Here is a 25,714-nt window from a genome sequence, read left to right as displayed (position 1 = left end):
CATTGGTTATTTTTAGTTCCTTTCTCAGTGTATTAATTCCCAGATTCCCACCCAACCCCAAATTCCAACAGTTCAGAATCACAAATACCAGTCCCTGAAGATGAAGACAGGTTTTGCACTGGAGTCAAGTCTGCACTGTCAGGACTACAGACAATTCACTCACAGATTACTCTGAATTCAAGGACAATTCCTTGATTGCTCACTGTGTTATTTGTAGCAACCGGTAACGCTATACTCCTTAAATTACCTAAGTGCAAGTCAGGACAGAAAGACAGGCAAAAAAATATCGAACGCTCCAGAAGTTTATACGGAATAACCATTGCCTCTTACTCTCCTCTGTTTATGTGTAGGCCCAGACCATAAATCTTTTGCGTTGGCATGTGAAACAGGCGGCAGCTACTTAATTCACCGCCCCAGAGGTGCGTGTTTCTGGATTGTCTAAGGAGTCACAGCTGAAATGACTCCTGGCGAGTATAACGAGCCTCTTGTAAAATTAGGTGGTGGAGGCAGGGCCAGGTGTAGCTGCTAGAAAGCCAGCGCATCCTGGGTGGAAGGGGACCAGCAGGACACGGCCGCTCTTCTGCGGCACGGGTCTGGTCCCAAACCGGAGCGGAGCCCATCCCGGGTGGGAGGTGTGGAACAGCGGCCGTGCCCCGGCAGCTCGCATGGCACAGTGGGACGCAGCCGTCTGCGGCAGCACCCCGGGAAGGGACCCGTGTCTGTTCCCCCTCCACGGGGTCTGCACGGCCCCCCTCGGCAGAGCGCAGAGCTGCCCTTTGTCAAAGCCGGTTAACGCCGACATCCACGGCCGCAGACAGGAATATTTCGATTTTGTCCGTATGAGCTGACTGTGCCTCTTCAGATCACGTTTAGATGCTCTCAGGGCAAACAGCTTCTCACCTCCAGGAGCTCTAGGAAACGCTAGGCTCTCTCAAAAACTGCATTTAAAACAATATCTCCCGCAAAAGCCATCCTTACCAGGCAGCTTAGCTCTTAGAAGATAAACTGGGAAACTCGCATCTGTGCTTCATCATAGCTACTATAAATGTGACCCCTGACATAAGCTTCACCTTAAACAGAAGCCCTTCTGTTTCCTTTGGTCATATAGTTTAGTTTTGTACAGCTGTAATAAGACATTTAATGCTTAAGGCTTAGACAATCCATGAAATATGAGGAAAGACTGGGTTTTTTATCTCGACAAAATAGCTGAATTTAAAAATTATTTTAAAAAATAATAAAAGACACAACCACCACTGACAAACCATAACAGCAAAGTATTCAGGAACCCATTTATATCACCAAACTTTGCTAGCGTGCTATCTGGGAATACGACAGCTACTATATATTTAGGATTTTCGCATCAGTTCTTATAAGTGAAATCTCAAGGAAGCATGAGACACGAAATGTGACATCTACACCGGAACAAGGCAGTTTTACCGAACACCTGGGAAACCATCTGTTGTTTCTGATATCCCAGAGGAAATGCACTGTTTTTCCACAAAATTACCTAGGTTAGCAAATCCACTAAGAGCTTGAGGCAAAGCTTCCTGACTGCCCACAGGTTCTTTAACTCTAAACGAAGGGCTGGAAGCCGCCAGTAGGTGCAGATGGAAAGAATAAATGCCATCCAGAAGTTTTTGCAACTTCTCCTCTTCCTCACCAGCCTCCTGTACAGGTCAGACTGCACCATTTATTTCCTGCTGTAGCTCCAAGGTGGAAATACCGATCACTACTGGGGTGAATAAATAGGTCCTGTCTTATTCAATAATAAATAGGATTGTACAAGTCAGCAGCGGAGCTTCCTTAGAGATTTGGCCAAATGTATTCTCACCAAAGCAGAGAGCACAGAGGTACCATTTTCCTATACTTTAAGTCTTGGAATTGTGCCCAGGAAACTCCGTGTCAAACAGTTTCATAAGAAAACCGAAGAACCTGGACTATGTTGTTAGAAAGGAATTAGTTACAGTGCTGAATCTATCACCGCTGGGAGTTGTTACGTGACAGAAAAGTTTCTGTTAAGATACTTCTGCCCATTCTAAGAAGTTCTATAGCATGCATGAATCTGCTAGCACACCAGACTCATTAATGGAAATCATCAGAAATAATCAGTTATCCCATCTGAAAACCTGTTGCCAGCTTGAGAAAGATCTTCGTTCATGTCACTTCTTGCTGAGCTGCATTCATAATGTCTTTGACAGGATTCACAGATACTTTTATGCATGACCTCCTACTCTTTCCTCTGACAGCTCACATAAAACACAAGTAGAAGGGATCTGGATTTTACAGACATTTTTTAAGCATCTGCCTGGGAAGAATATTGGCTTGTCTGAAGATGACAGTGAATTCCTCAAGACTTCTTCGTGACTTATTAAACTTAAATATCAGTTGGACAGAGTTGACCTTAATTGATTTAATGAGCTTTCTCTTATGGATTTGAAAATACCAGTTGCTTTTTAAAAAATGCCTAGTATTCCAAATGTTATGCTTCCAATGTCCTTTAACTTACGAGAAACTGTAAAAACAAGATAATTCCTTATCTCACAGAAAATCCCCCAGTGCCAGAGGTTGCTTGTGCGTTCCTGGCGCAGATGGACGTATGGCCTGTTCCCCCAGAGACTTCTCCAAAGCCAGCAATGACCGAAAGGACACCTCAGCCCAGGGGAAAGATTAGCTCGTTTGCTTGGATTATCCTACCCTGCACATCATTCAAAGCCAAGGCTTCCTGAGCGAGGGTAAAGAGAGATGTGTCTGTGTCCAGCTAACGCAGAGCGGCACAGGAATCGTTCAGCTTCTGCTTCACCGAACGTTTCCCGTGCCGTTTCCCACAAGAACTATGTTTCTATTCTATTCTGCGCCAAAAAAAATTAACAGTGAGTTATTTGTCGTTTTGTAGGGCCGTACAAGTGCAGAACGGCTTCAGCCATTCCTCACCCTGCTCTTATCTGACACGGTGCTGGTACCTCATCCTAGCCCAGCTCCCTTGGGAGACACGGCAGGAATTGCCATGTTGGAAAATGGATTTTATTACAACTTGTAATTGAAAAGATAAAGCTTAAAAGGAGGAGGTGGCAAATACAAATTAACATGGCTATTTTCCAGCCTCACTTCCCCTCCTGGGAGCAAGAGCCCCTTCCCAGAGGAACCCTCAGCTGGAAACTGCTTTTGGCTACAGAGCAGCAATGACGAAGGTCTCGCATGACTAAGGAGGAGGGAGGGGAGAACAAGCAGCAGGAAAGACATGGACGTGGACATGGACATTTACCTGCATGAGCTGATAACGCTTAGGATAAGGCACCAAGCTGTTATTTAACTAGTGGAATGGAGACGGCTCCTTCAGGAATGGTCTGCCTCACTTATGAAGGTCTTTTTGGAGGTAGAGGTTTACCATAGTATGTAAAGCAGAAGAGAAATTGTGAATTTCTGACCCTCTATGTTTCTGAGTGCACCCAAACTCCTCAGAGAACTGAGACTTTGTCCCAATCCCTACAGACACAAAGCACCATTACATCTCACAGCAATGGCCCAGAAGCGACCATCGATAGCCACCACCAGCAGTCCTGGTCCTTTGCTGCAAAGCAGAGACCTTCACCGAAAGCATTTCCACACCAGGATAACGGGGGAAAGGCTCCTGTCGGCCAGGAATGAGCTTTTGATGAGTTGTGCCACAGATTCCCCATCAGAGCAGCTGATGGAGAGAAACAGAGATTTCTAAACCAGAAAGCCACTTGCTGACAGGACAGACACGAGCACGTCCATGGGAAGGCTGACACGGATTATGGTCTTTGCTCTGCTTTCCTTTAGTGAACAGGAGAGAGCAAGCTGTACCTGACATATGATATGATTGTATGATAAATGATTGCTTATCACCACTTACGCAGCAGGAGGTACCGTTAAACATCAAAATTGAGTCAACGGAGACGCTGATCTCCCACCCCTGCAGCCTGGCATAAGGGAAAATAATGAATCAAAGTCTTCAGAGATGGCACAAACAGCTTGGACCGACTCGTTACAAAACCAACACTGCGCTTGTGTTTTCTTGCAGCAGGAGCAGTTATGTATCTACGAAGGAAAGGCGGTGAGGGCTGGGCGACGCTCAGGAGCTGTGCGGCCCAGGACCGTCCCTCTCCCATGGTAAAGGGCAGCAGGAGCAGTGGCAAGACCAGCATGGCAATGGGGACGTGCAGGGACACCCCGAGTCAGCAGCAAGGGATGCAAGCTGAGAGACCAGATCATATTCAAGCATTTAAAGACGAACAAGTTTCACGACTGAGAATATTTGGCAGAGGACTCAAGCAGTGAAATGCTCTTTGACAGAACAATCTCACTGCAGAAAAGACCTGAAGCCGACAGTGAGCACTGGGGATGCCAAGAGCACAAAGGAGATGGTCTGAAACCTATCAACTCTACCAGCAAACGATCTCGTTTCTCTTTTGACTTGACTTCTTGGTTTGTGTTTTTACTGTTTTTGTAACATCTAAAAACCTTGCTATTCAGTCTTACAACAAAGCTCACAGAATGATTCAAAACTATAAAACTTCTGAGAAGGTCACTACTTTCTACTGCCTTTCAAATAAAAGATGAGATGGCCCAGGGTAGGACAACGGGACAATGGAGCGATTTAAAAAAAGCAAATTTAGGAAAGGGGGATCATTTCTTGGTTAGCCCATCCCTCCCTTGCCCCGGTACCCATGCACTTGGAAAGCAGCTCGTCAGCACAACCACCCATTTTGTTTAATCTTGGATGGAAACTAATTAAGAGAATATGGTGGAACTACCTTTCAACTTTTATGTCCCCGATGACTTCCTAATACCCAAACTGAGTTACCAAAGGGGATAATTAGCAAAGTCCAAACAGAAAGCGATTAATAATATGACAAAGCCATGATTAAAACAGTCTATTAACTGCAAGACAATACTGGCCTAATTACGGCAACATTGACTTTTATTACTGTGAAGTAGCTTGCACTATCATTTAAGAGATTCACGGATAACTCTGAGTTTAATGTGAAGAGTTATATTTAATATCTTGAAGATGTAATTTAGCTTTCCTTCCACCCACTCCCCCCAGAGAAAACAAAATACATTTGATTTGGAGTTGGAGTTAAACTACCTGTTGGAGTTACACACAGTTTGAATACCACGAGTGGAAGTTCAAGGCGGGGGGGCTGAAAAAATTCAATGTTACAGGCTGAGGGCCAGCGTGGGGCCAGGCTCATGCCGCAGCGGCCACCAGCCACCAGGACCTGTGGTAGTGACCCAGTGGTCCCCTTCCCGGAGCCCCTCGGCATCTGCGAGAGGACAGATGTGTTTCTGCAGGCCCTGGAGCACCCTCAGCACAACCTCCCTCACCAAAGCAGCACGGGCACTTTGACCTGACTTTCTGCTGAGGTTGGGCACCGGCGGTGCTGCCATCACGGCACGTTCAGTGCCACGGCTCCGTCGTCACGCACAGACCCAGACAAAGCCTCTGACCTGATCCTGCCAAGAGCAAGGGGACATCTCCCCTGCGAGAGGTTCTTACTGGTGAGTTTTCTGGTGGCCAGTGGAAAATCTTAGCATCAGGGAGAGCTCTGGCTGGTTTGTTCCCCACTAGGTTTCTTCCAGCTGAAAAAGCAGTTCCCAGCTATTCTGAGCGATGCCTTGGAGCACATAACGTCTTGCCTCCTGGAAGAGCAGTGCCAGGAGGTGGCAGAGCCCCGAGGTGGGGAGTGATGGTGATGTACCTTAACCTCGCTTGTACTGGCTGCGCAACTGGTTTTCCAGTGTAATACATCAGCCATTGCTCATACCACGTCAGGAGACGTTTCCAGGCTTCTCTGTCCATTTTTGCTACATTTTTCTATTGCAACAGCGCTCGTGAGATTATATTGTTCTATTTCTGTAGGGCTTTGTAGAGATCACGCATTCAAATGATGGATTACTACGAGAGTTATTGCTGGAGGAGAAGACAGGCAGCTCTGGGGCTACAAAAGACCACGTGAGGCACCCACCAACTGCTGATCTAATTTTCTCTCAATTGAGAAGCCTCAGCAATGTAAGTCTGATTAGCTGAGGGCTGGAAATTGGGCATGAGAAACTGTGGTGAATCTCAGATGCCTGGGGCGGGGGCAGAGAGGACCACGGGGCAACAGCAGGGGAAAAAAGAAGAGGTTTCCATTAAATCCTACCTATAGGCATGTATATTTAGCAATGCTGTTCAGCTTTGACCATTTACAGAGGTAGGAGCAGGGACTGGATGGAACAGAAACCGAATGTTAAACCAACGCAGCAGCACAGCATCCAGCAGCACCGCAGCCAAAACCGAAACACGAACGAGAGCAGAGCGAGGGAACTGCCCCTTTGGGAATACAGCTCAGCACAAACCCTGCAAGGCACCAGGGAGGGCAGCAGCAAGCAGAGCACGTCGCGACAGGAATTTTGGAAAGGAAACCAGCTGTCTTATAAATCGTGAAATGCTGCGTTTGATGAGAGGCGAGCTGCAGTGCAGCAGCGTGTAGTTCTCAGGCAGCTCCTTATCTCCTCCCCGAGCACGCCACGGACGCGGGGATGGTAACAGAGCAAATAATAAAGATCAGATTGTCCCTGTCACCCAACACAGCTTCAGTTCTTGTATCTGCAAGCAGCTCTATCTAACAGCTAAGTGGGCGCTGGGGTCTGCAGAGACCCCGGCTGCAAGAGGGAAGCACTGCAAGCCTGCTCACTGATTGCCCCTGTTTTCTGGGATTATGTCCAGCGTGTCAACCCTCTGCTGAGGTCTTCATCATCACATCTTCAGGCCTACTCGCTGCCATTTGGTTTGTCATTTGCAACTTCAGCAACACTTCTTGATTTACTGGTTGTGTTCTCTAGGCAGCTATGAGCTATAGGAACATGTCCTGAAATACGCTTGAGCTAGACAAGCCATTAGCAGCTGTCACTTCAAAGTCTAACTGCAGTCAATTTGCTTTTCACAAGCAGCCTCAGAGCACAGGAGCCGGATGCGTTGCGAAGCACTGCACCAGAGGCTGCTGCTCAAACACGATCACAGAGGTGTGGGTCGTTAGTGAGGGGAAAATATTTCATCAAGTTCTCAGCAGATGTTAAAGGATCGGGTCAGAAAACAATTATGGATTGAGCAGAGCTCCCGTCGTCCCTCAGACGTTATCTCATGCGGCGGGTGGGGATAAGGGTTGCAGAGCAGCCCCCGTGCAGCAGCAAGGTGGGCAGCAAGACCTGGAGAGCACTGGGGATATCCATCACCTGCGGGTCCACAGGTTCCGAGACGGTTTACTTAGACCCTCCAAACTGCTCCTAGCCTGGGAGCGATCCGAGCAGCAGGAGCAAGTGTCAGCTGTCCCTTACGGCTCTACCTGCACCTACTGACACCCTGCCCAGAGCTCGGCTGCTCGTCAGGTTTCCTTGCAAGGGGACGGGGAGCATCGCCCGGCCGAGGACAGTGCCGCATCCTTAGAGTACGTGGGAGAGGAAAATGAAGTCACAGAAATATTTGGCGACCCATCCAGAAAGAAACAAATCAGGGTGGGTTTGTCTCTTGGTAATTAAGTAAAAATTCACTGATTATTCCTCTCAGCTGCCCAGCGCAGCACAATGGTACAAAATACCCGCAGAGACCCTGAGAGCCTCCTGCACCGTGCACACCCCCACGACCCTGGTACGCTTTACAGAGTTTCTCTGGGTGAAGGCAAGCAGCGGTTCCAGCTGCCTCTTGCTGTGGAGCATGCCCAAATCTTGTTTTGTTACTCTACGTCAACCACAAATAATTCCAGAGGAGACAGCATGATGAAAGTGAATTGAAAACAGTGTGAAAGCAGGACGTTTTCACAGATTGTTTTACACAAGGGCACTTCCACACTCGCTTCATCACATGCAGCTCAGTGGCAAACCCCCCTCTCAAACTAGCGGCGGGGTGGAAATCCTCCTGAGATGAACACCGCAAATGTTCTGAGCGGAAACATTCACGGAGTCTCTGAAATATCCCCTTGGAAGCTCTGCAAACTCAACCTTCCTCCTGCACGAAGCTAAAAGGAGATTTATCCTCTTCATGTGCTTCCGCAGTCCCTGGACACCCGAGTCTCAACGCTATCAGCTCCCACCAGCTTCCTCCTGCCAGCACGGGCTCCGCAGGAACCCCGACAGCCTCCTTGTCTCCTGGGCACACCCAGCTATGTAACGGGTTACAGGAAGGTAGAGACATGACAGCTCAAACTGGCTATGCCAAAGTTTCAGATAGATAGAAAAAAACAAACAAAAAAAACTTCTTAAAAATTAATTTGCTGCTACCACAGGGTTCCTGCCATGCAAGAGCTTATTGGAATGCAAACTATAAGCTTCAAAGGGAAGGATGAATCAGAAGCTATTTTGAGAGTAATTATATAAGATTATAAAATTCAAACCATCTCATTATTGCACGTTAAGTATGAAGACAACCTGCTTCAGAAGGAGACCTTGCAGGGATCCAGCGTTTCAAGCAACTATGATTTATGGTCCAAGTGCAAACAGCAACCTCGTAACTCCCGTCCAGACAAAACTTTCTTCATTAAGCAATGCCAGGGCTTTTTTTCACCATTTAATGTAATTCTTTAGGGGACGCGGTTCTATAGCTGGGAGAATAACTAGAAGATGAGACACGGACAACTTCACGCAAAGTTTTGTTCCTTTAACAGTTGTGTAATTTGTTGTCCTGGAAACCAGCTATCAGCTTGTTAGTGACAGTACTTGCAAACTCCCAAATTTTATAAACTCCAGTTCAAATTATAATTAAGGAGAAAACACTTAAACAATAAATTTGCACATGGAATAAAGAACTATTTCAGCAACACCAGCCGCAGCAAGCAGCCTGGGTGTGGGTGCAGCCGGGAAACACGACTTGGTTCCCCTGTGCTGCGATGGAGACTGCGGCAGCTCATCCCTGCAAGAAGACGGGGTCCTGGGACACCCCCCGAGCAGTCACCTGCATTGCGCGCTGCCTGCAAGAAAAAAAGAGAGTTGGGTTTATTTTCGCTTGCGTAGCCAGGCTACAGCTGAAGCTCCTGCTATGTCTTGGCTTGGAGGAAGCAGGCGCGCGGGCGGGAGGGCTGCGAGCTGCTCACTCCCTCGGGGAGGGCAACGCGTGTGCTGTCCTCGTCCTCGCTGCACCCCGGTGCTGGGAAGGACCTTCACACCGGATGGTCTGAGCGAGCTGATTAAAGCGCATTAAACAGAGAAAAGGTGGGGAAAATAGAGGCTAGCATACCCTTTACTAGCTGGTGGGTTTCAGTTGACGGTTTGGTACTTTTATCACCCATGGAACGGATGGTAAATGCATTCAGATACAGGGGAGGGAGGTGCACCGGTCCCCCAGGCTGAGTTTAAAAGAGCAGAAGAAAACCTGAACAGAGTAATTCAGAGGGAAGTACCAAAGGTGATTTTTCAAGTGCAGAATGGACAATGAAGTACTTTACGCACATATATGTATATATGATAAAAAAAAAAAAACATACATATGAAAGTGTGTAATACACCAAACAAAGGAATGCAACGTAAGAGGAGATCTCAGTAGCCTGGAGCTTGTGCTTTACTCACTGAAATAGAATGGAGAAAGATTGAATTGCCAAAAAAAAGCGCAAAGAATCGTGAATAGCTGACAAGCAAAAGCCGTCTGCATGCCTACTGCATACAGGAGAAACCTCCACCACATCAGGCTCTGGTCAGCCAAAACCCAGCTCCAAAATACCATGCACCCGTAACAAGAGCTCAGCGAAATCTCTGCTACGCAGTAATACCGAATATGCGTGACAGAGGGATTGCCGCAGGAATTGCTGAATTGTCGTGGTAAGACAGACTCAGTTCATTGTTCATTGGGACTCTGGCAACCAGAATGTCAAGCAAGTTGAAACAGTCTTAAGTAGTCCGCAATCAGCCGCAGTTCAGACCACATCAGTAGGCAGAAGCGTCTGCGCCTCGCGTGCTCTGAACTCGCAGGGTGCTGTGGCCGTCCCCACTCAAAGGGCTGCACCACCTTCCCCTAAGAGACCTTTGCTTGCTGATCACCGCAAGTCAGGCACTCCTATGCCTACATCCTTTTCCTGGCGTATGTATTAAAGGAGACAGGCAAAAAAATATTCTTCCCCGTGCACAGGACATTTTGGATCCAAGGCCATCTTCTACAGAGAAAAGGACATCAGACGTTTGAGCTTAGAAAAAGACAGCCCGTTCCTTTCCCTTAGTCACCTTCCTCCAGAGCGAAGGTGATGGGTAGCTCCGTGAAAGCCCACATAAGCCGAACGTCTTTGAAAACCCAGATCAGATCATGGTCAAAATGGATTAGAAACAGAAAAGAAATCTCAAATCTGTGCGGGTAGGAAGGTCTGTCCAAAAGGTATTAAACCACCAAGGTCAGTACTGGAGACGAGGTTAACATGCCACCTATCACCTTGGCAAGCCACAGGCACAGCAGTCACACTTGCTGTGCTGCACAAGTCACGGTAACATCTGGAACAGCTCTTTGCACAAGGGTCTCGGCACAGCTGGTGGAGCCCCGCTCCCTCCTCTTTACATCCCCCTGCACGGGAGGTTCGCCAAGCCCGACACGGCTGCAGAGGACGCCCGGGGACAAACGTCTGTGGCAGAGGAGGTCCCCGGGGCTGGGGTGCTGCCATAGCTCTCTCCTCGCTGGTAGCACCCGTGCCCAAACCAGACGTGCTGAGACGGGCGCAGCGCCGGCAAGCTGCTGGGGACACCGTGCAGAAGCACTCAGTGACCCCAAGCAAGGGTTGTTCACACCGCAGAGCCAACACGGCAGCAGAGCTCGTGCCGGGAAGAGCTGAGCAGGCGGCCGAAGTAGCAGCAGGCAACCACACGGACATCCTCGGCGGTGCCGTCCCAGCCTCCCGCTCGGAAGTCGGCTCTGCCGATGGACAGTCCCTGACCTGTCCTCAGCCTGGGCTCCCCAGCCGGGACCTGGAGGTGAAACTCCCTTCTTCCACCATCGCCTTGCCCACTAGTGACTACGGGCTTCATACACAGCGCTGAGAGGCCCATATCAATACCCAGCGAAAATAACTGATACACGTTAGAATGGCCGTGCCCCAGCAGAATTGCTGGACCGGAGAAGATTGCTCAAAGGCTTCTGAAGACCAAATACCTTGGTATTCAGTGGTTATTGACCCGTCTGCCGATTCGGACTTTCCCTCCAGGCTGCATCAGCGGCACATTTGTTATTCAAACTTTTGCTGGCATGTGCAATAAGAAAGGGAACTTTGAGCTGTCAGCAATGCAGCGTTTCTGTTATCAAAAGTGACAAAAAAAGGAAAAAAAAAATAATGTTCCAAACCAAAGGAAACATTCCCCAGTGATTTAGGTCGTTTTGTGTCTTAATCAGCTGTTCTCTAGAGTATTATAAATGAGATAGTAAGAGTTGTCATTGCTTTATGCCTAACTGATGACGATCTAATGAACTATTATAAGCCACGCTGCATATAATTATAGTACATAGCTGTGTGCTAAACCCATGACATTTTATCACAATACGCTGTAGCAACATCTGTAAATGACTCGGCAGCACTGAATGCACCCGGTGTCCCTGGGCTGAGGTTAAATACCTGCCACTGAGCATCATCTTCCTCCCACGATGTGACCCCAGACATCCAAGACCCGAGATGAGCGCTGAAGATGTGCCAGGGCTGTTCAACATGGGGCAAGTCTCTGGCCAGACCTGCTGAAGCTGAGCAGAGCCCGGCAGAGAGCAAAATCCCATAATACAGACACTTCTGGGATGCAGAAATACAACTGCGTTTCAAGATGCGATGCAAACAGAAAAAGCAACAGCTTTTCACTGTCACTCTGTCTCCATTAAGTGACCAAAGACCCTGGACCTTAAAATTTCCCTTCAAAAACTTGCTCAAAGCCACGACTGTTGTGAGACATCGAAGAGGCCAGGGTCAGCAGCGCTTCAGTGTCCAGGCTCTCTGCGCTGGAGCTGCCGTCTCTCTGCCCTTCACTTTCTACAGTGAGATTTGGGGCTGGGGAAATGCTGCTCTGCGGCTCTGACTCCATTTTGGCTCAAAAAAATCAGGCTGCCTTGAAAAGATCTCAGGACAAGGCTTCACTGGGAGCAGAATCAGGGTCTCTGCCCATCCCAGCCTGCAGCCCCAGAGGGTGAAGCCCCGTGCTGATCTTCATCCCAGCACGTGTGCTGGGCATCTCCAACCCTGCATCCGGGCTGGCGTGAGAGGACCCAGCCTGAGAACCCAAAAAAGCAGAGCTCGGCCTGGGGAGGGCAGACGGCCCCAAGCATGGGACAAGGCAGCCCACAAGCTTTCCACAGGCTTTCCTTCGGCTGAGTGGCCCCCCTCCAGGGACACAGAGCCCCGCCAAGTGCAAGGGGGATCCTTGACCACGGGAAGGCATGCTGGAAGAGTTTTATTGCCTGGACCTGCCCCACAGCAAACCCAAAGCAAGAGCTGCAGGATTCATCCAGAACTGCCCCGGTCCGGATGCTGTATCTGGGCAATACACAGATCCGTGTCCTCAAGAGGTCAGGTTGCCACTTAAAGCCATCTAGACCCAGTACGACCACGTAAGCCCATGTCATGCCCTCTTTCTCTCAACCTGTCATGCTTATAATACCTGGCACACAAAAGACAGTCTGGTCCGCATGGCAAAACAGGACCGGTTGGAAGCAGGCTCTGCGCAGGATGCAGCGCAGCCGGGAAGGATCCCCCCCCTCACCTACCCCCATACCTGCACGGGACCCGCCGCTTGGCACAGACCCCCTGCGCTGCCCACCCGGGAATGCAGCAGTTATGAACAGAGTATTTCTTTGTTCACGCTCTGCTGAATGGTCGGGGAACTTCCTCCCTGAATGGCTCCGCTCCTGTCATTAGCTGCTGCCGCTGCTTCCATTAGCTCCTAACAAAGACGGAGATCTTTAACCCCTAAAATCTACTCTACAGCAGTCACGCACGCAGGCTGGACTGCCTGATCCTACAGATGTGTTAAATGGATTCCGAGACTCCTTTTTCCCTTTTCCAATGACTCGTATCACTCCGTGCTGTGCAGCTGACAATCCTTTTATCAGGAACATCTTGACCAGAGACCAGATTCAGAACTGAGCTCAAATAACTCTGAGCAAATGCTCGCAGACAGCCAAGAGATGTAGTGCTGCGTATGGAAAGGATGCATTGAAGGAGGTGCTCGCTATACTCACCTAACACTGTGATGTTACAGGAGCACATGCATCTCTTCGCAGCGCTTACATGCATAGAAAACAGAGTAACACCTACATTACCTACAGAAAACATGCACAGAAAAGCAGAGTAATACCGACATTACCAGAGACACTGGTGTGCTAGAATTTCTGGGCAATTATTAATCCATGGAACCAAATACTCTAGGACTGTATGTCTTAAGGATGGTTTTGAAAGGGCTCGTAATGACCTGAGCTTCTGGTATCCTGCCTTCAGTCTTCACTGCACAGTTTCCTGTCATGTTGTCAAACACTAACCTGCTACGGCACAACAAACCGAACTAAATATAAAGGCGGCCTTAATTAGCATCTGCGGTTTCGCTATGTACAAGACACCCTGCAGGATAACTTTCTTTTTTCCATAGACCTGGAAAATGCGCAGTTAACGTACAGTCACTCGAAACATCCCTTCTCTGTCCCTCTAGGATGCCATTTTGCAATGTACAAGTATAATTAAAGACGATGCATGGCAGAGAGACAAAAAAAACATCTCTCCCAAACAACTGCCAGGGTGAGTGACTGTTCTGTGAGTGAGTCCACTGGATTGAAGCAATAAGGGCTGTTACAGACAAGCTTCCTGATTTTTCCAACATACAGATAGGAAGGAAAAATATACGTTAGCGTCTTTGAAAAAGAAATAACAAATATTAAAGCTAGAAAAAGCTGCCTAACCAACAAGAGATGGAAACCTGGGGTCCTAAGGAAGAACAAGCGCTTGTACCTGGAAACGTGAACAGTAAGAAGAAACGGGTAAGAAAAACAAGGCGAGCTGAAACTGTAGCTAAATGAAAAATTGTATCAGACATGAGATCCAGTTATGGTTCTGTTTTTATCTCTGAACAACGAATATCCACATGTGAGACCGACTGTTAGTGAATACACGGTACGTGCAGCAGGCTGTGCACGTTGCACTGGTACGACTTCAGCAAAGCAAAGATGTCAAGCAACAAACACCTGCAAACCCAGACATAGCAGCTTCTCAGAGCCATCCCGCAAAACAACGGAGAAGATGAGAGTCAGGCTATGCCCTGATTTGAACTAGCTGAAAGCACATGCTTGCTTTCAGTGAGACGCAGGGAGAATACCGAAATCAGAAGAAAATGTTTCAACGGCACAGACAGAAACTGCTGAAGCAAAACGTTTGTTAAGGAAAAAAGGCTCCGTATTATGAAAAAAGGCAAAAAAATTAACAAAGTAACTTCAGAAAGGTGGACTTACCAAAGAGGTATCTGCTCCTCAGCTCGGTCCCTGGTCACTGTCCTCAGCCTGCTCGCACACTCAATTAACACCAGCAGCAATCTGGCTGCCTGTTTCTATGGAGTTTTAGATGCTGATCCCTGACTATGCATGAGGCTACTGCAGCTGCACTGGAATAGGCTCCGAGGTCCGCAAAAAAACCTACAAACATCACCAGCCTCCCCGTGCTGCTTCAGGAATGAGTCAACCAACAGCGATTAGGCAGATGCAAACCTGCGTCTATGCAGAGAGGTACTTAGAAAGCTCCTAAACGTGCACGCTCCACACAGCTCTGGAGGTGCATTTTATTTACCGGGACCATCACAGTGCGTAGCCAGAGGCAGCTGTAGAGTCATCGATCCACACAATACATAAGCAGAGACACGTGTGCATAGACAGACCGTACAATCCATTTTTCCTAGATTTATGCAGCTGGTTTTAACCTTATTTTACCATACTTTTGCAAACCTTCCTCTGGTAGCAAGGTTTGAACCTGACACCTTCAGGATCAGAGCACAAACCTGTTTTACTCGAGCTAAAGAGCAAATCTGCTGCACGTAGCTCTCGCTGGCTCTTTTCCTGCTGGTGGACCAGACGCTCGCAGAGGAAGGCAAGATCCATTTTTGCAAGTGCATTACTCTGTGATGAGGAAGATCTTTGCCCCAAGGTGCTACTCCTCATGTGCCCGGCCTCTGGAAATACAAGCTTCAGTGATTAATATTAGCTTTGCCTGGGTGGCTTTAAACGTGTTTACTGTTATATTTACTTAAAATACACTTGAATAGTGATTCAGAAAAGTGTGGTATGACAGCTGGTAAGTAAATTCAGGACTTGCCCGTATTTCACAGGTAGTGGCTGTAGGTATCCTGTATCAATGAATGAGCATGGCATCAATTTTCCCATTAGTCAAACTATCCTATCAAGGAATATTTTTTTTTTCCAAGACAAATACTCCAGAAGCAATTTCTCCATATAAAAGCGATCTTTCCGCATCAACATTCCTGCAATGAAAAAAAAACCAAACCCCTATTGCAGAAAAATTCACCCCTTGTTTCTGCCTGCAGCAAGAACACTTATGTACTTGTGGGTTTAACATTTTAATAGTATTTGCCAAGTGCCAGGAGGGCGTTCAGCGCTGTACAAGATGTACTGCCTGCATCATGAAGTTTAAAAAGAACAGTTCACACAAAGGGCACAACACTAAATGTGCTCTGAATTATTGTGGGATTAGAGCACAGAAGGACAGCTGACGAAGCGTGCTAGGAAACAGAAAATATTGTAAAGACTCTTCTGGTTTTGCATTTTCCCCAGCTGTCCGTTTTCTTCCTCTCACTTCAGCTTTCACATCCTGCACTGGGAAAGCACTGGAGCATTTTGTTGGTGCGAATCAGTGCACGCGGGAGGGTTTGAGGAGGGTGCACAGGCTGTGCTGAGATCGACAGGGAGTGCTGTGCGCGCAATCCCGGGGTGACTTTGGGTAAAAACTGCAACACCTCTGCACATCACCCATTGCATCCTGGACTTACTCCACAGGGCAGCGAAGCTTTTCACAAATGGATACACTGAGGCAAAAACCCTCAGCATGGTCCTTAAAGAAAGTCGCAACACGGTAATGCTGGAGCTAGAAATCAAACCCAGGGGTTTGCTCCCGGCTGTGCTCTGATCCTGCTGTAAATTCCCACCCGTACCCATGCACTGTCCTTTAAAGTCAGCAAGCATCGCAAGCCGCAGGTTCCAGTTGCACTCCACCAGCTCTGCACCTTCATTTGAGAACGATCATTTTGGTTTTAAGTCTGAGGAGGCAAGCTCCCATCTTCTGTGCTCAGCATGACCTCCCAGGACCGGCTGGCAGCCTCTGTCCGTGGCCAGACCTGGCACTGCGCACCCCCGGGGAGCGCGACCTGGTGCAGGTAAACGTTGGGAGTGAGTCGGAATGCAATTCAGTCCAAACTGAGCGACAACCTGACCGTGCAGACAAGGACGTTTCATGGTGGTGGGAGCTGTGCAGGGCATGACGCAATGCCCGGTACCCAGGGATGCTGGCAGGCTGGAGTCGAGCTGCCCGCAGGAAGGACCACGGGCTTCGTACTCCTGGGAGCAGCTCTGGGCAGGAGCGGTCAGGGGAGAGCTCACTCCACTGCAGGAGCTCCGAGCAGCCCTGGAGAGCAGGATTTAGCCCCCTGTTTCTCAAAGACCCTGGAGCCTGTTGCTCTCCAACAGCAGCCCCACTCCCATGGGCAGAGGGACCGGTGATGCAGGGTGGCTCGCTGTGCCCAGCGCAGCACTCCCTGCCAGCGTGGGCTCCCCTGCATCCTCAGCCAAGTACTTTGCACTTCAGCAGGGCTTGTCCACAAATTTTCCGAGAGCTATGTCCTAGAGCATTTGCTGCGCCTCCAGGGCAGAGGAGCGATATATCCATTTATTTAAGGCACGTCACCGCAGTGGTAAATGTTGTCCCTATATCACAGGCATTTCCACTGTCTACAGCTTATGCCCGTGTCACGCTCCCAGCATCGCTGCACAACAGCTGAGGACTGGCAGGGAAGAGAGCTATCAGATGGAGGGAGCTACGGGGGAGGATTTCAGATAGGCACAACAAAAGGATGCTGCATCTTGCTCAATCTCAGGGCCCACAGCCAAGAGATCAGTTCTATTCCTGGCACTGCCACGGGCCAAACTGCAGGCAAACGCTCACCCTCGCATATCCACTGACGCATCCATACCAAAACCTTCCTCATCCAAATACCTTATTTTTCTGACATACTTAGCTGCTGGATTACTAGCCAGCAGCAGCCGCCTGCAATGCTCCTTTGTTGGCTGTACAGTAATGTATGGCGTACTGAAGAAGCACTGCAGCTATATTTCTCTTTTTGACTTTAAGTAGAAGAATCAGCTATTACATAACCCAGAGTACAGAGAGCAGAGGAGCATCTACTTTATACACAGTAGCACTTTCCACATTCAGTACAAAATGGTTTAAGAACCAGTAATAACTGCATAAAAGCATATTCTGACATTTCCTTACATAAACTACTCAGCAATATTTTTATATTCGCAGGGTTTTTTTCCACTGTCAGATGCAGTTCAAGAAGGCGAGTGCTACCTGGCTGATTTCCTTGCAACCCCACAGCATCCCCAGGAGATACGGCCCTCCATCAATACGTGAAACATCAGAAAAAAACCAAACCGCCTCTCTGGGTCTAACGGCAAGCAGAGCTGTGCGGCGGCAGCAGCCCTGGCTCCCAGCTTTGGCGGCACTGGAGTGCTTTCATCCGCCCGCTCACAAACGACGCGAACTTCATCGAGCTACTTGACAAGCCAAGCTGATTTAGCTATTAGCTAATAGATTTATCCAGGAGGTAACAAACTGACGGAGAAGCCACTGACTTCACATGATGATGACAAATAGGGCCAATTTTCTTCCAGTGAGCTTTGCATCCGAGGCTGTGCCATCCAGCACGGGTAGCACCCAGTACTCACGCTGCACGGCTGCTCTGACACTCCTGTCGGTACCGACACGGCACCCTGTCTCAAAGCTGTGTCACTGCTCATTTTTGCACAACCTCACTTTTTATTTACATATCTTTACGAGGAAGGACTCGACGGAGCTGAACGCAGGACTCCAGGTAGCTGATAGCAAATTTGCTTAACGTGAGTCTTCAGTGTAAAATGGACAAAGCACAAATGCAGATAATTAGATAAACATCCAGACACTAATGGAAAAGCTATCTTATCACCCCAATCGTTACATTAGTCAACACTTAATGTAAACGGATGTGTTTCCCTTGCTGGAGCAGTTTTACATCCAGGCATTTAAGAAATATTAGTACCCGTTGGGCCCAAATGGTGTCCTCAGCGCTTGCCTAGACATAAAAACGGGCCCGGTCATGCAGAGCAGAGACAGCAGCAATAGCTGTGAGTGCACCCGCTGCGGGCAGCCAGCCCAGCACGACTTGCCCAGGGCACTGGGGTAGAGGCTGACGCTTAAACCGGAGAGCAGAGCAGACAAATGGTTGAGATGTTAAAGGCGTATGATGATGCCATCGCGACCTGAAAACAAGGTCCTGAGCAGGCTGCGCAAACGCCAGGCAACTGTCAGTCCTAACGGGGTGGATAGAACAAGATCAGTACAGGTATTTCTGCTGCGCAGAGTCAGAAAAACGTTAATTTTGGTACTAAGGTAAAAAATTATGAAGCGAGGCAGTAAGTTATTTGCAATAGAGAAAACAGCTGCACTGGATGCAATGCAGCCGTGGTAAGAGGCCTTCGGAACCAGCAGGTACAAAGCAAAGGCACTGTAAGATGACAATTAAGTTACAAGCAGAGCGGGACGTGAAATGAAGGCGTTAGGCTGGACGTACTGGCAAAACAGCGGTGGAAGCACCGCTGCAAGCAAACGGGTGGCAGAAGCCCAGAGAAACCAGAGAGCCGCAAACGTGTCCCGCGTGCCGGTCGCGTCCCGGCACGAGACGCTGGCAGAGAGAGGGGCAGGAGGAACCGAAGCAAGATGACGCAGGAAGCCTTGGACGGGGACTGACAGGCTACTGTGCCGCTCCTGGGCTCTGCACAGGTGTCCTCGGGAGGAGAGAAGAAAAGTTTCTGAAAACTTATGCTGTGAAATCAGGCTGGGTTGGTTGATCATTATCTACAGAAACCTTAAAAAAAAAACCCCAACCAAACAAAAAAAAGCCCCGCACCACTCTATGCAAATGTTTTCATACACAAACAACTTAAGGCATGTTATCAATAATGCTAAAAAGCACAGGATTCTGGTTTTGCTCCTCAGCCTGTAAGCCTGGGATGTAAGCTCCCCCCGCCAATGTCTTCTGAAGTTACAGCAGTAGACGACCTCTCTGGAACAAGAAGCTGTGAGCAGAAGTGTACAGAAAATTAACCGCTTTCCAATAAAGAAATGGCCCTTTGCTCTTCGAGCAGTATGCTTGCTCTTGATTCATCGCTGACACCGCCAGTGTGTCTGCCCAGCTCTGCAAGCTAACAAGGAACAACTTCAGGCAGTTCTTAGGGAAAGTAAAAGAAATACGTGAAAGTACCTTCAGATCCCTTACTGGTGAACAAAAATCCACGCGAGTCCTTCCTTTTCTCAAACTGGGATAACAGCAATTGGTTCCTATCATCTCAGTAACTTAAATAGGCCTTTTTTACTGCTTTTTTTGCTTTATACAGGACAGCAGTCTATGTTTTTAAACTTTACCTCGTTAACCACCTCCTCACCAGCACGTAACACCCCGTCTGTCCCCTCTGTGCAGCTCTATCCCCATCGGGCAACGCCGTTTCGCATCAACAGGTGAGGTAGCACTTGCACCCAAAACTTCACAGCGGACTATGCGTAAAGGAACATAACCACACAGAGATGCGTGCCGAGACCAATCCCCCCGACTCTACCACGGGACTTGCAAACGTTTCCCTCCCCTTGCCGGAGTCCTCCTGCCTTCCTCCGGTTGTCGTCAGTCACAAGCACGACTGGAGCAGACAGGACCAGAGTACTGTACCTGGCTCGGAGATGATCAGGCTCTGGTCGGAAGGCAGCAGGAGGAATTCCCTGCAAATGTCCAGGTCCAAGCTAGGCAGGGTTTTCTTCCGGCACAGCTCGGTGACAATGCGGACTGCCTTCTGACAACGGCTGTCATCCTTGGTACCACTCATCTCCCACACCGCATCCTCCGCTATCCCCCTCTGCTGTCTAAGAAAGTCAAACTAGGAAAAGAGGGTTTGTTTACTTTTAATCACACAAAGAGGGTCACGCCAGGTCCACCCTTTGGCATGGCAGCACCCTAAGGGACACCCTGTGCCAGGCAGTGCTCCAGCTCTACAAACCCTCCTCAGCATTCGGAGCAGGGCGGTCAGCCGCCAGGAACCACAGCCCACTGCAGTCCTGCCAGCGCTCCGATGCCTCGTTGCCTCTGAGATCAGATCGCTGTTTACTGCCAAGGCGTGTTCCAGACAAAGAACCTCCTACCAAATTCAGTTTCGTGCCCTCCATACGAGACGTTGTTAAAGCTGCAGCCCAGATAATTCTTTTTAACCCGTTCGTTGCTGCCCCCTTCTCTGTTCTCCAGGTGCAGAGTTTCAAATCCCAGCCTGTGAGCAATTCTGCAAAAAAAAAAAAAAAAAAAAGTGAAGGCTGCAATCTTCTGGCTCAGGACAGCACATCATCAGACCGGAGAAACGAGAGTGCTCCCATGACTGCTGCACAAACTACTTACAACTGCCAAAGGCAACAGAAGAAAAGCAGCAGGTTTTATTGATTTGTTTTTACTGGTCCAAACACAACAGGCTGCAGATGGCAACAGAGATTGAGAATGCCATTTTATTTCATAATTGGATTTTTCTTTTTTATTTTCTGCAGTATTTTTTTTTATTCTTATTGTAATTTAGCAGACAGGTCATGCCACATGACAGAGCTACACTTTTGAACAGAGAATATATTTGACAGGCATGGGAAAAGAAGCAATTGTATAACAGGCAATTAAAATTATGTACAGCAGAATGATTTCTTGCAGCTTCTGGAGCAGAGAAGCTAGTACAAATATAATGAGCATAATGGAGAGCCAGGGCTAAAGCTACACAGCTCCCTCAGCCCCACATCGCAACTGAGTATGTTTAGCTTCATGCCACTGTGTTTATTTTCTCCGTTAATTACTTGCTGAAGCACTCGGAGCTATCGCACCACCTGAGTCCCAGGAGCTACACGAGCACCCGATGCAGCGCTGGGCTCCCCTGGAGCACAGCTCCTCTAACAACCGTCCAGCCCAGCCGCGCCGGCTCCTGCACGGCAGCAAACCTCCCAGAAGCTCCGTATCTGAATTCCCAGGCTAGGAATTCCAGGATCTACCCCAGGTGCCTCTTGTGCTGCCTCCTCCTGCCTGCTCCCTGCCTGCTTCTGGGGCCGGGCGTGGGGGAGCCGGTATTGCCCCAGCTCTGCCCCACGTCTCTCCCACAGCTCAGCACCACCGAGGTGCCCTTCCACGGGGCTGCAGCTCTGCTGGGGGCTGCCTCCGTGCTGGGCAAAACACACCGAAAAACCGGAAAAGAACTCCTTAACGCTAACGTAGTATTAAAGAGCTGGCATTCTTGGATGCACGGGGGATAGCTCCGCCTATCGTGCATATCCTAAAACAAAAGGTCATCCTTTATATACCTTAAAGACATGAATATTCGTACATTTTCCAAGAAGTCTCTGCCTCTCCACTACATTGACATAATGTTGGCATTGCAAAACTACACTACGCATGCATGGGGGGGGTCTCAGGTGGTTGTTTGGGGAGTTAGCCCCCCCCCCACTCTTTTTGCCCTTTTATGGTCTTGAGGACAATTTCTTCTCCTTGGATGTTTCCCAACTCTGTTGTCCGGCCAAGCTGTTCTTCCTTATCAACCCTTATCAAGTTGAACATGAGTCAACAGCGTGCCCAAGCTGCCAGGAAGGCCAACCGTACCCTGCGCTGCATCAAGCACGGCATTGCTAGCTGGTCTAGGGAAGTGATTGTCCCACTCTGCGCTGGTGCGGCCTCACCTTGAGTACTGCGTGCAGTTTTGGGCACCACAGTACAAAAAGGACATAAAACTATTGGAGAATGTCCAAAGGAGGGCAGCAAAGATGGTGAAGGGTCTAGAGGGGAAGACGTATGAGGAGAGGCTGAAGTCCCTGGGTTTGTTCAGCCTAGAGAAGACTGAGGGGAGGCCTCATCGCGGCCTACAGCTTCCTCGTGAGGGGAGCGAAGGGGCAGGTGCTGATCTCCTCCCTCTGGTGACCAGTGATAGAACCTGAGGGAACGGCATGAAGCTGCAACAGGGGAGGTTTAGGTTGGACATCAGGAAAAGGTTCTTCACAGAGAGGGTGGTCGGGCACTGGAACAGGCTCCCCGGGGAAGCGGTCACGGCACCGAGCTTCACTGAGTTCAAGAAGCATCTGGATAACGTTCTCAGTCATATGCTCTGATTCAGCTGGTCCTGTGTGGAGCCAAGAGTTGGACTCGATGATCCTTATGTGTCCCTTCCAACTCAGGATATTCTGTGATTCTATGATTAACCCTGTTTGGGCAATCCTGCCAGGATGTTTCTGTTCTCAAGGTCAGGATATCTTCTCCATACACATCAGTCACTCATAGGCATTATTAAATTCAAAGCTAATAATTGTTCGGTAAAAGAACTTCTCAACAGCACCGTAAACTCTCCAACCGTTGGGTTAGCGGCCGGCTCCCAACACAGCTGGCCTGTGTCGCAGCAGAGTTGAAGGCACAGCTCCAATGTCCCTGTGCAAACAGGACCCCCTCGGTCACGCTGGTCCTTGCCTCCTTGCCCAGACCAGTGTGTTTTGGACACCTTACCATCGCTAGCTGAGCACAGGCAACCTCTGCCTGGCAAGAGCGACTTACCTACTAAGCACTTCTCCTTCCAAAAACTTCTGTTGCCATGACAACATGAGTGAAATCTTTTATTAAGACAGCAATATCCTACCACTGGTCGCAAAGAGACACTTTTAATTAGACACTACCACCTCCCGGTCAGCGCCATATAACCTTCTGCTGCAAACAGTGTGAGGCATACCTGCAGGTTAGGAAGTATTTCGGAAAGTGGTTACCACGTGCAAACACCAACATCACCAGCTGCTTGCTGGCAGCACCATGGCTTGCAACTGTTTGCAGAGTAGGCATTCCAGGCTTTGCAAGGCTGGAAGCTAAACCAGTAATTTGCCAGGAGCTCAAGCTCAGGTATTGTTTGCATTACATTTATATCACAAACTCACTAAACCCACCCACCTATTTATCTTTTTAAGAAACTTGAAACTCAAATTATGCCCAAAACCTGTCTTTAGAACCAATCATTCCCATCACTGACACCCCCAGCCTCCGTCTTTATTCGCCGTACAGCATTTTTCCTTAGGCTGTACAGCCCTCACAGAAGGGCCTTTCCCTCCCTGATTTGGGTCTATACAACATCTACCGGGGGCTGGACCCTACTCTGCTATGACCTCTTAGGTGTACTGAAGTGTGAGGGAGTTAATGATGGTTTTGCTTCAGCAGGAGCTCAACCCAGGACCTTTGCCAAAGCTGAACATTTGGGTTACTTCCGCCACGTGCTCTGGAGGAGAAACTTGTATACAAACACTCATGTGTGCGAAGAAACTTAGTGCCACTGCAGAAGATCTTATAGAATACCTTTTTCACCTGTGACTGAGAAGATGCAGGAGGAACGTGGCACACACTGTGCTCAGTCCACCCTGCAGATGCAATCAACGATGCAGTGCAGGGATTTGCAGTCCCGAGAGCAGGAAGCAAGACCCCAGCTGGGGTCTCAGACCTCCACGAGGAGGCTGGAGGGACCAGAGATGATGTTTAGCTGGAAACTGTGACAAAGTTTGACTGGTTTACAAAGCTTGACTGGTGAGCATGCAGCTCACCTGGGCAGATTAATAACACCTCGTTCAGCACACAAAGGAGGAAAAAAAAAAAAGCCAAGAGATGACTTAGGTTAAGTTACAATCACCTTGTGCTGGTGCTGCTGCTTCCCTATTAGAGTCTTCCTCAGGGTGACTGGATCCCAAACATCTGATCTGCTGCCCACTGCTTGAAAGCACCATTAATGGCAGCAGTTGCAGAACCAGATTAGCAGAAGTGATTAGAGACAGATTAGCAAAACAACCCCCAACCTTTCAGGACAACATTATCCTCTTCTGGGAAAATTCAGATACACGCAGTGTCCAGGAGGCCACTCCAGGACAGAAAATGAACATCAGCAGGTGGTTTCTCAGTGCTGGGAAAGACTGTTCTGGAAGTCAGGATGTAAGTAAGCCACACTAAATATTACAGCACTGCAGATCCAGCCTTATAGCTTCTGCAGTTCCATGAAACGCCAAATATTCTAGAAGCCATCTGTACTTTAGTAAAAGGTGTGGGAAATGCATACAGAGCACCAGACCATCCCAAACTAGGATCACATAGTTTCTAGCAAAGAGTGCTGAAGCATCCTCAAGTAGTAATCAAGTTTACATTTGTCACTGTGACATCACCCTCCCCCAAAATTTCACCCAATGAAAAAAAAAACCCAAACCCGAAGCAGTGGAGCAAGTAGCTATGGTTTGCACACACCATGCGCCGATGGCTCAGTGGAGGTCGCGTACATCGGGATTTAGTGATAAACTCCTCTGCTGAGTGACCACCTACAGTTCACAAGCAACAAAGAGCTGCAGGCTTGGGAGCCAGCTCCAAAATATGAGCTAATGACAGTAAGAAGCAAGGAAGAAGTACATCAACGCTCATCACAGCCTCCCAAGGTTTTCCTAAATGGAGCAGTTTCGCCCCCTGCGTCACCAAAAGCCGTTGGCACGTGGACAGGCATCTCAGATACTGTTCCACAAGAGCTACTGGCCGTCAGCCCGTGCCTGCCAGCACTACTGGTCCTGGTGAGGGAGCAGCACCTCTTCTCTGCTCCTCCTTTCATTGCCTCCTCCGGGGCACCTGTGGCCCAAACTCCCAAACCCAAAGTACAGCGAGACCCAAGGGGATGCAGGTGAGCCCCTGGCTAATGATGCCATCGCCACGTCTCCCCAGCACAGCAACAGTTTTTGCCTGAGCCACCAAAACTGGCACCAAGAGAGGAAATCCTGGAATACATCTGTCAGGTATTGCGTCTGAAATTTGAATTTACCTTAAAGAGATTTCAACAGTCACACACACACAAAAAAAACCCCAACCACCAAATCCTTAGAAAAAGGTTAATGTCCTTGTAACACAGAAATCAATAATAAAATTAAGTTATTTGGAAAAAATCTAATTTTATTTCAAAGGCAATACTAAGAACTTTTTACTTTTAAATCTAAAGTCACCTTGGGCCAATTATTCACCTTCATTTACTTATCAGAGGATTCCAGGCTTCCTGGGTAACAATAACAGGAGACTTTGGTATTAGCGTCCATACTCTCAACAAATATTTCTTCAGAACACAAAACCAGACTTTTTTTGCACCATGTAACTCTGAACTTGTGCCATAGGCACCGTTTATTGTCCAACCACTGCTTTTCCCAAGCACGGACTCTCTCTCCTAATTCTCACCTCCCGTATACGCATACATACAGCTACTGAGGTACAAGGTTGTGCCTCTCATCTCCCGCCGGGAAGCTCCCACTTTGCCACGCCGAGCCGCACCGGGGAAGCTCCAGAGGAGCCGGAGCCCTCACCCCAGGTTCTGCAGCTCCCACCACCCCCGGCCGTGCCGCAGAGTCAAAGGGCGGAGGGG

General features: G+C 48.7%; 1 protein-coding gene across 6 annotated transcripts in view; it reads right to left on the bottom strand.

Moving 5' to 3' along the window:
• Positions 1 to 25,714, bottom strand: part of SYT6 (synaptotagmin 6) — a 52,304-nt gene that overhangs the window by 19,283 nt on the left and 7,307 nt on the right. For 3 of the 6 annotated variants that reach the window (XM_054804154.1, XM_054804155.1, XM_054804156.1), the window contains exon 2: positions 19,972 to 20,572. In XM_054804154.1, coding sequence (XP_054660129.1) covers positions 19,972 to 20,125 — 154 coding nt within the window. In that variant the 5' untranslated portion in view covers positions 20,126 to 20,572. Of the gene's footprint in view, positions 1 to 14,443; positions 14,765 to 19,971; positions 20,573 to 25,714 lie in introns of those variants that run through there. The other 3 variants (XM_054804158.1, XM_054804159.1, XM_054804157.1) reach the window with 3 other exon arrangements.

Source organism: Grus americana, chromosome 25 (genome assembly GCF_028858705.1).
Source record: "Grus americana isolate bGruAme1 chromosome 25, bGruAme1.mat, whole genome shotgun sequence".
Lineage (NCBI taxonomy): Eukaryota > Metazoa > Chordata > Aves > Gruiformes > Gruidae > Grus > Grus americana.
Note: the sequence above shows the minus strand (reverse complement) of the source record. Positions and strands in the feature narration are given on the sequence as shown.